The sequence below is a fragment of the Cupressus sempervirens genome, chromosome 4 (assembly GCF_028749045.1).
Source record: "Cupressus sempervirens isolate cs-2001-9-10 chromosome 4, ASM2874904v1, whole genome shotgun sequence".
NCBI lineage: Eukaryota > Viridiplantae > Streptophyta > Pinopsida > Cupressales > Cupressaceae > Cupressus > Cupressus sempervirens.
The window spans coordinates 55,389,042-55,404,232 of NC_143121.1; the positions used below are offsets into that span (position 1 = coordinate 55,389,042).

At 35.4% G+C, this 15,191-nt stretch overlaps 1 protein-coding gene and 1 long non-coding RNA gene across 7 annotated transcripts in view; one reads left to right on the forward strand and one right to left on the reverse strand.

The window, feature by feature from the left end:
* The first annotated feature begins 1,931 nt into the window (after positions 1-1,931).
* The window catches only part of LOC149559912 (uncharacterized), a 207,799-nt gene continuing 194,539 nt past the window's right edge, over positions 1,932-15,191 (forward strand). For 2 of the 4 annotated variants that reach the window (XR_016363638.1, XR_016363639.1), the window contains exon 1: positions 1,932-2,088. This is a non-coding gene — a long non-coding RNA (uncharacterized LOC149559912). Of the gene's footprint in view, positions 2,089-10,951; positions 11,081-11,337; positions 11,474-11,736; positions 11,873-15,191 lie in introns of those variants that run through there. The other 2 variants (XR_016363636.1, XR_016363637.1) reach the window with 2 other exon arrangements.
* Positions 2,490-15,191, reverse strand: part of LOC149559913 (transcriptional activator DEMETER-like) — a 212,555-nt gene continuing 199,853 nt past the window's right edge. The window contains exons 14-22 of one of the 3 annotated variants that reach the window (XM_089824361.1): positions 12,249-12,331; positions 11,355-11,849; positions 11,154-11,190; positions 11,005-11,062; positions 10,718-10,860; positions 10,519-10,584; positions 9,451-9,565; positions 9,321-9,359; positions 2,490-2,868 (exon numbers count right to left, since the gene is read on the reverse strand). In XM_089824361.1, coding sequence (XP_089680487.1) covers positions 2,729-2,868; positions 9,321-9,359; positions 9,451-9,565; positions 10,519-10,584; positions 10,718-10,860; positions 11,005-11,062; positions 11,154-11,190; positions 11,355-11,849; positions 12,249-12,331 — 1,176 coding nt within the window. In that variant the 3' untranslated portion in view covers positions 2,490-2,728. The remainder of the gene's footprint in view (positions 2,869-9,320; positions 9,360-9,450; positions 9,566-10,518; positions 10,585-10,717; positions 10,861-11,004; positions 11,063-11,153; positions 11,191-11,354; positions 11,850-12,248; positions 12,332-15,191) is intronic. The other 2 variants (XM_089824363.1, XM_089824362.1) reach the window with 2 other exon arrangements.

Genomic DNA, 15,191 nt, shown 5'->3' on the forward strand with positions numbered 1-15,191 from the left:
AATTGCACTACCTCCTCAATCGCCAACGATTTATAATATTGCAAGTTCTAATTGCAATGTCAACTTAATTGTGTCTGCCAAATTGGGCCCGCCAGGACACATGGTGAATCCTCACTATGTCACTATAGCTAAATGTCGAGCAACTTCTTATAGCAACAAAGTGAGAGAAGTCGATCTTCCTCCATCTGACGGTCATGAAGAATCATCAATCCTACCAGTGCACCAACCAATAAAAACATGACCCTTTTGCCATCTTGTCTGACACTTCATCCACATCACATCGTGAACCACAAAGGGAACAGGCACACCCGCCACATGTCAACTTGTCACTTTTTTGCCTTGACTAAATATCGAGCAACTCCCCAAAGTGACATAATGACCACCCTTGATCTGCTTGCATTGAACAATAGAAGGTAGAAACTAAGAACATTATGGCCCACGACACTGACCATGTCAGAGGCTCAACCAATGAAATGCCCACCGCATGCCAGCTTGATCTGACTCATCAATTTGTCACCTTGTGGCCCACAAAACATGACATTGATATCTCTACGCAGTCGGAAGATGACCCACGAAGAAACTTGGACCCACAATCCATGTGGCAAGTTGTTGCTATGTTGCATGAAATAACTCCCTTGCAACTGCATAACGACATGGCAACAACCATTGATCCTTAAAAGATCAGACGATGGGGAAGTTGCACAATGAACTAGCCCACACTTTGGACCATTGTTACCCTAGCCAATGAAACAACACCATATTTCCACATTGTCCTGACAATTGCCTGGTTGTTTCAATAGGAAAGGGGGGTCCACCAAGCTGTCACTATGTTGCATGAAATAAAGAACGTGCAACTCTGCATAGCAACAAAGCAACCACCATAGATTATCTTCGATCCTAGAAGATCTGACGACAGATCGAAACTTGCCGAGGTCGAAAAAGATAACTTAGGAAAAGGAAATACAATAAGTTTTTATTTTTGTTTATTTTGTATTTCCATTGGCATTTAAATATTTAAAAGTGGGAAGTGACCGTCGGGTGGACCTAGATATTTGAATTCAAATATTTGGCAGGGAGGCAAATATGGTTAACAATTACCACCTCTTGTTGCTTTTCTTAATCACAAACAATTACCACATGTTAATAATTCAATATTACACTATGAGACATAATTAGATAATTAATTGTGTTTAGTGTAGATAGATATTATTAGGTAATACAGAATTCAATATTAACTTTAGAGAAATAACTAGACTAAATTAATTATGCTCATTAGCGTAGATTCATTAAGTGTTTTTTTCAAGTAAAATCCCTCTACTCCACTATTAGGACAGTGCAGTTTTTCTGAATATTAAGGAAATGATTTTTCAATGATACATAGCTTGTCTATTGACCATGATGGTGTTCCATGATCAAAAGTAAAATTTCTTCATAAATTTTTACTTAAACTAAAATATATGTCAATTGATATAAAGAGAAAGTCAAAATATAAAGCAATATTATTAGTAATTATTGAAAACAGAATCATCACAACAAGGGAAGATTGTGGGAATGAGGGATGCTTATTCTCTAACACAATTATCACATGTCAACTAAGAGAGATGTCTCTTTTAGTTTTAATAGAATTCGAAATACATCAATTGTGTTCTGAACATAAATTTACAAGAAAGCCAAAATACATTATTTTTATTTTTAATATTAAAATAAAGGGAGATACAAAATAAGAAAGGCTAAGTGGCCATCATAGAGAAATCCACTAACTAATATCAGTCATAATTTGTCGATTGATTGTTTGTTTGTTTTTAATGAATAGTCTCTTCCTTATATTAAAAAAAATACAATAAAGTTACATATTCAAAAAAATAATTTGTCAATTATTTTTTAATTACAATTTATGCTGGAAATCAATTTATTGCAGATCACCCGTTTTCCATCATTGCGGTCTGTAAAGAGTTTTTCGTTCTGCTTTTTCTTACAGTAAAAGGCATGTTACAAATAAATAATTTGTGACCGTAACCAGTGGCATGATATGTTTATACCATATAACGTTGAACAAATGATGCATATGCATGGGACGCAGACTATACGGTAATTTCATTTTTTGCAGTTGTAAACAAAAATTTAAGCCAGGTGTATAAGAAATTTCATCGTATATCGATACTTCTTATTAATGCAATTGCACAAATTTCCTGCAGCCTATTCGAAATTTAGATTTTGAGGGGATATCGTGCTCCACTAGTTAATTGGATTGTTGCATCTCAGAATTTCAATCCCAGTAATATTAATGTGCCACTGTATATGGGAGTTCAAGTAATATTAATTGTGAAATTGTGGATGGAAATTGGAGTTTATCTACATAATGTCAGCCAGATAGTTATTCTTTTTTGGACTATTTTACATCGAATTTGAAACTCATATCACTAAGAAATGTAGAAATGTGCTTATGCCCAAAGTGATCATAAAATTAGAACTCAACAGGAGGTGCTCGATTATTGAATTGTAATGCTTTTTATTGTGACCTATATTTCTTTGTTGAACAATTTAATCAATTAGGAAGTTTGAAAATGGATTAAATGGCCATGTGGCACAAGCTTCTTCTTACACATATTAATGATGAACTCTCTATGAATACTCTTCAATTTTTTTTGTTACATTTCAACCTTTAACCTTTGCTTGTCCTGCATCAGTATGCTATAGCCCAAGTTTCATCCTCAATCCTTTTTTTGTTTCAGTATATTGAGGCTTCTCTCTTGTACTTTACATCATTGTCTTGATCTTTATCTTTCCTACTTGCAGGGAAGTGTAACCTTACAACAAGTGGTCGTGGAGCTCGTATCTTACGCTCGAACCCTCTTACACAAACATATCCTGCAAACATATCATTGCTCAGACCTTACACAAACATGTCATTGATTAATTACTCAAGCTCCTCTCTAACACAAACAATCATTGATTCATATCATTATTTAATCCAGCACTTTATGATTATCGTATGTATTCAAATTGAGTGGTTGGAAACTCCCAAGCTACTTTAGTGAATAAGTGGAAGCGCTTAAAAATCAAAGTAAAAACTACTGTAGCATTATATTTTTGAACCCATTGAAAACAATAAGGCAAGTACTGCGTGAACAATTCCCCGTCTGTTGGCTTTATTCTCGTCCCAATAATTTATTCCCATTCAGAATTAAAAGATAGAATTTCAGAGGTCCTTCTAGGCATTCCCTTTTCTTTCGTTATATAATCTTTTTTTTCTTTCAAGCATAAGAAATACGGGTGAAATTTGGAGGAGAAGGTTTCTGATTGTATCTCAACATTTTAGCAGTTCAAACATCTCGAAGTTCCTACCAGTTGTAAACACACACCCCCATTGAAAATGAGGGACCCAGTTAATTGCTTGGTTGCTTAGTGTTTTGCTTGGTAGTTAGTAGTTTGTCTAGTTTAGTTGTAGTTTAGTAGGTCGTCTAGTTTAGTCTTAGTTTAAGCAGTGATTTCAAAGGTAGAAAGTTTGAGTAAGGTTGAGATGAAGTCCATTACTAGTTAGGAGGTCCAGGGGAACAAGTCAAACTTTTCATTTGTCAAGTCATGATCCACACACTTAGCAAAACCTTTGGTACGAATCTAAGAAAGGTTTCTAAAGACTAGTAGGTTTCTGACTTGGATGAGCATTCAATCCAAGCAAGCCGCTAAGGGCCCGTTTGGTGAGCGGAATAGGAATACCTATTCTGGAATAGAAAATGGGGCTATGTATTCCTGTTCTCCGTTTGGTTCAGCCAATATTTGATGGGAATTCACGGACCCCAAAATTTATGTTTTAGTAAAAAAAGTGGAATAGGAATACGTATTCCAATAACACCTATTTGGGTGGAATTGCAAAACCCCATTTTTGGGCCAAAATTGGAATACGTATTCCTATTTTACTTCGTATTCCAATTCCATTTTGGTGCATCCAAACAAGGAATTCAAAATTTTTGGAATACGTATTCCTATTCCGCTCACCAAACGGGCCCTAAATTCTGATTTAAACATGATGGAATCAGATTGAGTATTGATCAAAACTAGAAACAAGTGTAAAAGTCCAGTTCAACTCAAGGCAATTAGTGTGAGCAAGTAATGGAATGTGACCTCAATGTTGATGGAAATTAAGACAAAAAGGTGAGTATCTGAAAATCTGAGTTTCCAATTCTAGGTGAAATTTTGAAATTGATCTTAGTGTAAGGGAGCCTAACCAAGGTCAGAAATCCAACCTCCTTTGGGTTCTCAAGCCCAAACCAAGGGTGAAATCCTAACTGCAAAGATGTGAAAATACTTAAGGGAAAGTGAAACCAAGTGCTGTTTCAAAATCCAACTTGATTGCCATGACAAATATCAGAACTTTTAAACACTATTATGCAAACTCCTATCAATCTGAGATTTCTGATATGAATGTTGAGAAGAAAATCCGAGTCCAAGGCAAAATTTGATTTCTTTTCATAATGCGTTCCTAACATTTGGTGAATTTTTTAAGTTCAAGGTCAGAAATCTGGCTTTTCTTGGGCAGAAATCACAACTCGGGCTCTAATTTCCAAAAGCCTGGGAAGGTGAAGTTCAACTTGCAATCAATGAAGAGACTTGAGGGAGAGGCGTGGTCAGGTTGTTGTCATTGAATTTACCAAGCATTGGAGCAACCCAAAATGATAGCCATACACTTGTACAAATAAACATTTGTAATAGTTCAAGTCAAGAATGGAAACTAATATGCATTTCAAGTGAAAATCGAAAAACAAGTTGAAGATCTGATCACTTTAACAAACAATTTCAACACTTCGCAATTCTGGTGAATTGATTTTACTAGGGAGGCCAAAAATCTGACCTCCCTATGAGGCAATGTTGTGACCTTTTCACACATTGCTTCATTGCAAATGGGAACCCCCTCTTTTGGTTGAATAAGCCAAGTCTTTTGCATTCATTGTTGTCTCCTGAACCATGAAATGGATTGATGATTCATGCTAAGTATGGAATTGGGTTTCAATTGCTTTTGAATTTGAAAGAGGAAAGTTTATTAAAAACCAACGAGTTAGGAGAAGTGTGAAAAAAAATTGATCTTACACAGAATATGTGAGTGAAATTTTCAATGTCTTTACCTGCTATTTCTGGAAATTTCTACTTTTAGTATGTCTATTCTTAGTAAGTTCCATTGCACCCCAGAATGGCCTAATTTTATGTTTGGAACAACTTAATTTTTTTAGCAGTGTGTATTTTTCCTAAATCTTTTTATAGTAAGTTTTGTTTTGTCCTAGTTTGCACCAATTTTGCATTTAAAAACTCCCTACTTATAGTAATCCTACTTATGGCAGGTCTGTTTTGATAGTTGATGAGAAATGATAGAAGAAGAGGCAAAGGGCATCCAGTTCTAAATCTGGAAAAAAGAACATCTGAGACAGATGATCTAAATTTGGCCAAGTCTGAGAAAACAATTGATCATTTTTGAAAAATGTGAGCATTAAAAATTTAACTAAGTCTAGAGAAAATTCCTCCTCCACCCCAAATCAGTGCCCAAGGTAGGAGATTCACCATTGTCAAGGATTTTTCCAAATTTCCAAAAGTTCTTCTCCATGCCCAATTTGCGTCCAAGAGGTGTTCTGAGATATCAAGGAATTTTTCCTCACAAGGGAAATCCTCTACTGTGGCTAAATTTTGCTCAAGCTGATAGACACTTGGAAAGTTGGCGAAGTGATTGAAAATTCCATGACCCCACATATACGTTCAAGATAGAGAAAGTAGAAACAAATAAACAATGGCGAAGTCTTGGAAAATTCCATGACACCCCCTCAAATGCACCCAAGGTAGAAGATGAGATGTCAAAAAAGCTACTTGTTGATCAAGAGGGAGATGGAGATGTTAAAAATTGGCCGAGTATGAGAAATTTCCCTACACATGCATTGATGGCACAAGCACTCGTAAGTGCTGATTCTCTAGTGCCAAGCAAGTTTTCAAAAAGTGAATGTCCACTGCCATTCTCATTTTCACCCAAGGGCATGGATTCTTTAAGGGAATTTGTTAATGTTTAAAAACATCCCTCTATATCCCAAATGCTCTCTAGAGCGCCAACCCACAATGATCAAAGAATTTTCAAAAAGTCCAAAAGTCCTTCATTATCTCTCATATGCACTAAAGGGTGCTAGTTTGCCTATGACAAAGAATTCTTTGAGGTCAAAATCCACAACCATATCTAATGTGCACTCAAGGAAGAGATTGCAAGTGGTGATTAAAATTTGAAGTATGGATTACTCCCCATATCTCAAGTATGCCCACAGCAAAGATTGAATAGAAATGTTGAAAAATTAGCCAAGAGTTAAAAATAAATCTCCAGATCTCAAACGTGCCCATGGAAGAGAAGTGACTAGAGCTGTAAAATTGAAGTTTCCAAGGAGATATTTTGATAAAACATGGCATTCTTGACAAGTTAGAAGATTAAGAAAATTGTAATTTTTCTGTGATGTAGGAGCAGACAATGAATTATGCATTTACATCTGCTCTTCATCATAAAAGTAGTGGTATCAGGTGTTGTCCCCTTGCTCCAAACACTTTTTACAATATCCTATCCTCTCACATGCATTTTGTGAAATCTCTAAAAGATGAAATTGGAAAAATAGCAAACAAATAAAAAGGTTCTGAAGACCTCAACGTGAAAAGATCTGATAATAGATAATAATGCATAATAAATTTAAATATAATCTATTATTTATTGATAATATATTATATTACTATAACAATAATTAGCAAAATATAATAATAATACAATATTAACTGTGTAAATAATAATGTATTATTATTTATAAATAAAATACTAAATAAAATATAAACAATAGAAGTTTATTGATTATGTATAATGAATATAATCACAGGTGGCTTAATGACTATTCGCAACCCTCAGGACAGTTGCCTCTCCTCACTTCCCCACACCAATATACTGTGAAGAGAATAGCTGCTGTCCTGGAGGGGAAGAATCAGCATGGATTATAAAACATGTCAGTACAAAACTATAAGAGAATCCTGCAGATGAACGAAATCCTAAAAAAAAATAGGTCAGCCCTTGATATTTAATTCTCAGATCAGAAAGGCTCTATAAGAGCTTAATAATCTGGTGAATAAGCAAGATGATATCTGGAATGAAACAGCTAAGACAAAGGCACTACAAGGATCGAAAGACACACAAGAAAAACATAGAAAAGAGAAAGATTAGAGGAAGCGACTGGCAGTGACAGCAGACGGAAATTAACTGCAAATGATAACAAGGACAATGACCAAACCCAATGACATTCCTGTCTCATGAGGTAATATGGTGGTAAGAAATTCCATTCTACTTGCTGGATAGTATAATTATATGAAAATATATGGGATGGTGGGATATATTCCAAGCAATGTCTAAAACAGATATATGTGTGTGTGTGTGTGTGTGTGTGTGTGTTACTGTTTCTTCAATACAAAGTAATTACTGTGAAATGTCTTATATATATGGAATATGTACATTTGCAAATGGCCTATGGTTTGTTGATCATACTAACTGTGTAATATAGATAAATACTGTCATCGGACTCTGTACTTTTGCATATTCATAAGTTTGCCATAATTACCATGTAGGAATGAATGATAAAAATTAGTATTATATCTATTTATATCCCAACTACATTAAGATTATCTCTTCACAAGATAAGGTAAAGCCTGCAAGTTGAATGAACTGTGCTACATTATACAAAGGTACCAAGGAAAGCGTGTGGTGCTGATGCAGGAGCATCCAAAGGTATAAGGGCAATCCTGTGTCACCCAAAAAAATATACTTAGACTTAGTTTCTGTTTCATGTGTTTTCAATTTTGGATACCCATTTGGGTCAAATAAAGGTTCCAACTCTCACAGTTCCACTATCAGTGTTCGTGTAAATCCCGAAAAAAATAGGAGTATGTAGTTGAGCCATCATTTTGGTGAACGAGGAGGTGTAAATTGGCCAGATGAATGTAATTGTGATTTAGAGCATTCCAGAAAAAGAATCAGGTCAAAAGACCCCACGGTTTGAAAGTTATTGCAGTTTTTCGGATTTTGGAGACCTCCTAAGAATGCTTCAAAGTTAGGTTAGGGGCATTAAATGACCTCGAAAAGGGCCGAAAAATGGGAGACGAGCGAAGCTTGTCCATAGGGCTATAGAGCGCTTCGAGAGCTTTCCGAAAATGTAAACAGTTCGTCAATCGGAGCTACGGTTCAAAAGTTATGCCTCTCGGAAGTTCGGTTATCGTTTCTAGATTCTTCTAGATTTGCGCCGACTTCTAATGCAGCTTCTGGAACCTTCTATTTGGTCGGTGGATGCCTACTAGCACTTTCTAGAATGTACTCCTAGTCCTTAACCCTCCGGGGTCTATTTAAGGAGATTTCTGGCATTGTAAAAGGCAGTTCGGAGTGGAGTTTGAGAGGAGGGACTGAAAGGAGAAATTATCTCCACATTTATGCTGTTGTAAGCCCTTAGGGCATGTTTTGAAGTTTATTTTCTCTGTACTGAATGTACTAGCTTATTTTTTAGTTAATACAATTTCCCTTTTCTGTTGTGTCCATTCTGTTCTTGGGTTGTGTCCCCATCAGGTGCAATGGGCATGAGCTACATCATTGAAAGGCACTAGGGAAAGCATGTGGATGTGGTGGAATGGGCACGAGCTACATCATGCAAAGGCACTAGATAAGATCTGTGGTATTATGAGCATGGGTTACCCGATACAAAGGCACTATTTTGCAAGGGATGATCCACATTGGCAGAGAAGTTATGATGAGGGGGCATGATAAGGCTACCAGGTATGCCAACCCCATGGAGCATGGGGCCAAGCGGAACAGGCTTCTGCCCTTGGGCCTAGGGTTGGGCTAGGGCACCCTCTTAGTAATATTTCCATCCACCTTTAGGAAAGAAAAATACTGCACATTACATGTTGTTATGGATTGGAACTCTCTTTATCAAGTTACAAATGTTTAAGAAAGATAATATCATGTTAAAAATATATTTAGTCTATGAATGTATATTTGAGCTCTTGTTTCCTTTTTGGTGTTGCAGGCCCTAAGGATTATCTTGTAGAAAGATATTTTTATTGATAAAGTTCCATCTCTAACCATCTTATAATTCTTACTCTAATGGAATTGGCAATCTTCAGCAAAAATTAGAGCAATCCCAAAAGGAGACATTACATCAAGAGTTCAAGACTCCTCAAAGATTAAAGAAAACTTAGTTTTATTTCAATTAAAATAAAAACACCAACGCTGCATGTATAAATCAAAATTATAATAAAAGCCGTGAAAATATTTGCACCTTTCCAGAAACACTCTTGGATTGCTTCCGCATCAAGACCTGATAGCATGCAGTACAAAAATACACTACAATTTAGATAAGAGTAGAGAAACTAGGAGCATTTTCTGGTTTTAAATGGATGTAAATTTACCTCTAAATATACTGGGAATTGATGTACTAAAGTATACAGTGCACCGTCGCAAGTTCCAAATCCAATTTCTTGGAACTTCGATTGGATGTAAACTTGTTCTGTGATCAGCAAACACCTGTAAGGAATAAACACATTTTTTAGAATATATATTAAACAAGGCAAACAATCTCTGGTGATCATTAGTGAGAGTTTGGATTCCCAGTCGTTGATGGGCATTCATCTTGGGACCTTTTCACTTCTATTTTCAGTTCTTTTTGTAGCTTAGAGAATCTGTAATTATAGGTTATCTGGTGTAAATATTTTCGTTGTCAGAAACCACGAAAATATTTGTGAAGTACCGAGTGTAAGGCACCTTTTTCTTTAATACATCATGGTGCAAAAAACAGTTAATTTGCAAATGAGGCAAAGTTCTACATCAATCATAAAATTGAAATTGTGAGGCAACTACCAAGGGTCATTAGTTACAATGAAATTCTATGATGTAAACAGTGTTACAATTCATTAAGTGAATACTCTAAAAACAGATGGACACAAATATTACCCTAGTAGATTTTTAGATTTTGCAAGACAATGTTGTCTTATGCCATATTTGAGTATGAGAAGGTTTTTTCATAATCTTTTCTCTTCACTCCTCTAATCTCATCACATAGGATCAGATAATAATTGTAATCCAGAAATAAAAGTGACGAGCTTCAGTTAGTTGTTTTCTTTTAGTCATTATTTTAACTCATTTTAAATATGGAGGGGGTCCTCACAAGCCTTTCTACAAATATATTGACTTATGTAAGGGAGTTGATGCACCATGTTGAATGATCATAAAGCACCATACATAGAAAAATACCCATATAATTTTAAATAGCAGTTGCTAATCTAAACCACATTAAAGTTTATTGATAAATGTCAAAAATTGCGATCACTAATCTAGATTACATAATAATAAATCTTTAATTTGTCGTATTGGTTGACTTCACAGATTGGTGCTACAGTCATATATTCTAATGTGACCTTGTTCTACATAATGAAATTTACAATAGAAGATGTGCCTTGATTAATGTCTGTCTAAAATACCTCATTAACTTGAAAATAAGTTCCATTTAATGGAAAACGCCCTCTCATTGCTGTTTTGCAAGGTATCTGCATATGATAAACTTGTATGAGTTTACAAAATATGGTATAGAAATCTTCACCATACATAATGATCTCAATTCAACACACAGATCCACATGAGATAATTGCATTTCAGATATGCTTAATTTTTGGAACATACCAATACTGTGCCCTTGACAACACCGTCATTAATGCCTCTTGTAGTTGTACAGGAACTGCAACTTTCTTGTTCACATTGATATTCATTCGATCCATTCAGAATACAACATGAACCTGGTGTTAACACTCTTTCTACTTTTTCACCTGAATTAACAAGATAAGATATTAGAGTAATCTGCCAAAAAGATGATTCTTTTTCAAATTCTGACTTTCATTCTTTTTTCTTGTGATTTAGGGTTTTCAGCATAACTGAATCTATGCATGAATGTAACCCTAGTGGAAATATACCTGAACTCCATATAGCTAGAAGATAAGAGCAAGGGTCATCTGGTTCTCTTGGGTCAAACTGTTCCAGAAAATCCCAGTAAGAGAACTTTTTGGAAATTTGCTTTCCAGTTATGCATTTCTGATAGTAAATGAAAATTTCAAATGCTTACCTCACTCAGAAGCTGATGATTGTCTGGAATCTCATATCTGCAAACAAAAAACACCTTTTTGATACTAATTCCAAGTTAAAGTCCATAGACTACTAGTGCATCCTTTCTCTCTATGAACTTATTTAGTTGAAAATGTGAATATGAAAATATTTATTTTCTTTAATAAGAATAGAATCCTGTGCAGACAAAGCTAGTGCTTACACTTGATGCTCAGTCCGAAGTCGATTAACATTTTTTAGCTTAGGTAAGGGTATTGAAGCAGACTCAGGAGGTGCAACTACTAAAGCTGTCGATGTGTCTGTTGTATCTAAGTGTTGGGTGCCACTCTCAGAAGATTTGTAAGTCTGTAATGCATTGTCATCACAGTTCAATTTGATAATGGGAATTTCTTCAGAATCCATATCAAATGAATCATGTGGTGCATTTTCTGCTGAACTGTCTATGCTCTCATGCTCTGGAGATGAAGGCTCTTCGACAATAGGTTCACAGGCAGGCATCGATGTTGATATGTTACTCACAGAAATATTGGCCAAATCTAGGGCATATGGATCTTTCTGATAAAGATTATTAAATGAAGATATTGGAGGCAGAGCAAGTGGAATAAGGGGATAAGAATCTTGCTGAGTTTGTGGATCGAATGAAGAAATTGGCACTGATAATGATTTGTCAACTGGAGCTGGAAGGGCCTGTCGTGCACTGAGACAGAAAATGAAAGAAAAGTAAGTATATCAAGTCTTTGAGAGATCTTAAAGTCAGACTTGAAGCCTATTCACTAATGTAGTTGTGTTACCTATGCTAATTTATTGTAATATCAATAACAGTAGAATCACAATGGTGGATAAGTGGGACTATGCTGACCTTGAGTAAAATACTGATGCACATACTAATTGAATTCTTCCTATTTTGATTGAAAAAATAAATGCCAAGCAAATGTGTTAGAAAATCTCCAAAATATGTTTGTGACCTAATATTATGTCTGCTCTAGTTCAGGCTTCTGCATCAAGCTTCAGAATGATATTGAATCCTAGAGTCAGGTATTGTATTACAGAAAAGAGTTACATCAACAAGGAGGATAAAAAATAAGTGTCTGCCAACCTCACAAAAGCACTTGCAAAGTGCTTGCAGTTAAGCTTCATTGGACATGCATTACAGTTTGGCCTGCTTTTCTGACAGAAAACCTGATATGAAAAGGTTAAAATAATTAAATTTCTGAAAAATCCTTAAATTGAGAAAAAGTTAGAATTCATTAATTAGAAACTTAAGACCCTGATTTAGATAAAAATGCTGATACTTGAATTTTCAGAGCCCTAATTTGTGCTCTTAAAGTTAGGTTTTAAGTTTTAACCCTGTTGGAGTTCTTACTGGTAAGGAACATACTAGGTTGCTTTGAGCCTAATACTAGGGTGCACAAGACAAAGACCAAGCCTAAGGAATAGCTAAAACCTATAATCAGCTGGGTTTATCCTAGCTTTGGACCAACTTCAACAGAATCACTATGACTCCCTTCACTTTAGGCCTTGCAGGGCCAAGGCGGGCAAACCTTAGGGATTGATATGATTACTTCTATGATACTCTTCTCTTCAAGACAATCCCCTATAACAGAAAGTGGTCAATGTTCTTCTATGATTTACATATAACTTCCCTAGCACAGTAGCTAACTATAACTGAGAAGATATTGTAAATAAGTAACGACTAGCAAATTTTAGTTCTTCATTACATAAAATGGTGAATTGATTGTTTATAATTGGTGTATTCAGCAATTATATGAATCATCAGTTTGCAACTTTAAAATTATTGACCAGTGTCTTATCCATTCTTATATAGAGTCAAAATGAGCAGCTCAGACCTATTTAATCAACTTGTAACTAAATCTGTCAATAGTGAGCTCTGAGTTTCATTCTTATCATATCCTTCTTATAAACCCTAAACCCTATCACTTACAGAAAGCAATTACTTATTTCTTTCAACTAACAACAATTAGTAAGAGATACACAATTCATTCAAATTGAATTAAACTGAAAGAAACTTGTTCATTTCAATCTCAAGATCAAAGATATATAAAGGAGACAAAATTCAAAGACATAGATATGCAAGATTTTCCTTTTGTATTAATTTTCGTTTGAAAAGTGAATACAAGACTGATAAAAATTCAAAATATGATTCAAAACTAGACAACTGATACTTAATATTCACTGTATTCTAGAGTAGACAAAACTGGATGGACTGCAAATCAGGCATAAAACATGAAAATTTCTATAGACTACCGATCACCACTCCACATCATGGGAATTCTTGTATAGAGGATTGCACCAAGCTTCAGATGGGAGGGCAGATGTCAAAAACTATCCAGTCAAAAACAAAAAGAAAAAAACCTTTGCAAGGTTACATTAATACATTCTTTGTAGTTGGAGAATAGGTAGGAAAGTGGGTGCAAAAAGTAGATGTAACTTATGGTAAGAGCTTTTGCTTTAACTGCTTTGTCTTTTTTCATCTTCTTCTGTCCTCTCGTAGCAAGCTCAAAGTCGTTTCTATCTAATCATCCTCCTGGGAAGGTAGAACCTTGATGTCTGCAATCAACTCCCATATGACTATTTCTGATTCAATATCAGGCCAGGTGGCATTTCTAATCGCATCTAAATCCTCTAAGCACTTTGTCCACTCAGCATCAATTATGGCTCTGACCTCAGCAGTCACCTTGGACATCTCTGTCTCTATTTTAAGAGGCATATCAATCATATCATAGACGGCAGTAGGACTCCCTTCATTATTACAAAAAAATAGAAATCTGGGATGATCAAGAATATTTTCAAAAGATGATGACCACTCTATCTAGTCCTTTATCTTGCCTTCATTGTCTAGAATTGTAGGTATAAAATTTGGTGTTCTTGCAACAATTGTTTTCATCTTGTTTTGAACTAGCTGCATCTTACCTCCAAAAAAACCATTTAACTCTCTCACCTTATGAATTGCTTTCCTTGTGCTCACATTGGTTGTCTTTGGCAGACCCTTTTTCTGTAAAAGTATAGTAACTAAATTATCAAAGAATTGAATATCCTTGGGCCCCATGTGCCAAATAGCGGAGATAACAACGCAAGTGCCTCTGCACATTTGTATTCTACCCCTTCTAAAGCAAGCTAGCTGCCATGCAGATTCTAAGAAACTGCCTTCAGTACATTCATCTTATTAATCAACAAATTTTTCATAGCTCTGATCTCTGCATCCTTGCTAGCTTCTAACGTCTCTTCATTAATTTCCATAGCATGGCTTGATGTTTCCCATGTTTCATGTCTCTGGCCCTCTGTTTGCACACCCTTGTCATGGACCTCTGAATTGTTCCTGACATTTTTTCTCAAATCAGTTATGTCCATTTCAAGTTTGATAGTCCTTTGTTCCAAAACATATGTTTTCTTCATTTCCTCTTCATGGCTCCTCTTAGTTCTCAGATATCTCTCATATGTTTGTTCTAATTGAGCTTGAAGGGTATCTAAAGTATGCAATCCAAAAATCTGATCACTAGAGGTAGATTGAACATGCCAGAAAATAAGATTTCCCCTAGGGGATTCTTTGATTTCCACCAGGCTAGGCTTATCATACTTAGGAGCCATGCTCCAAATTGACATTGCTTGAGCATCTATATTGTAACCTGACCCTCTCAATTCTCCATATTGATTCTCATCTTCAAATGAGACCGATCTATTCTGTCTCCTCATTTGATCTAGTAAAACAGATGAACTAAGATCCCATCCTAGAAAATCAATCATACCATTCCTCATTACCAGCTCCCTTGCATCCTCAACAGTGAGGCTCTCATTAGCAAGGTCATATTCTTGTAGCTTTTTGATTAGTCTACCAGCTACCTCTTCAGAATCCCATCGCTTCATTTGTAGGGTAAGTTCATTTTGTTTTTCTTTAAATAAAAAACTCTTGAACTCATCAATTTTTATAAAATTATCATCTTTCATGAATTCATGAGCCTCTATAATTCTATCATTTATCATTTGAGCTGCAACTTCTTTGCTCTTTGCTCATCCTCGGAAG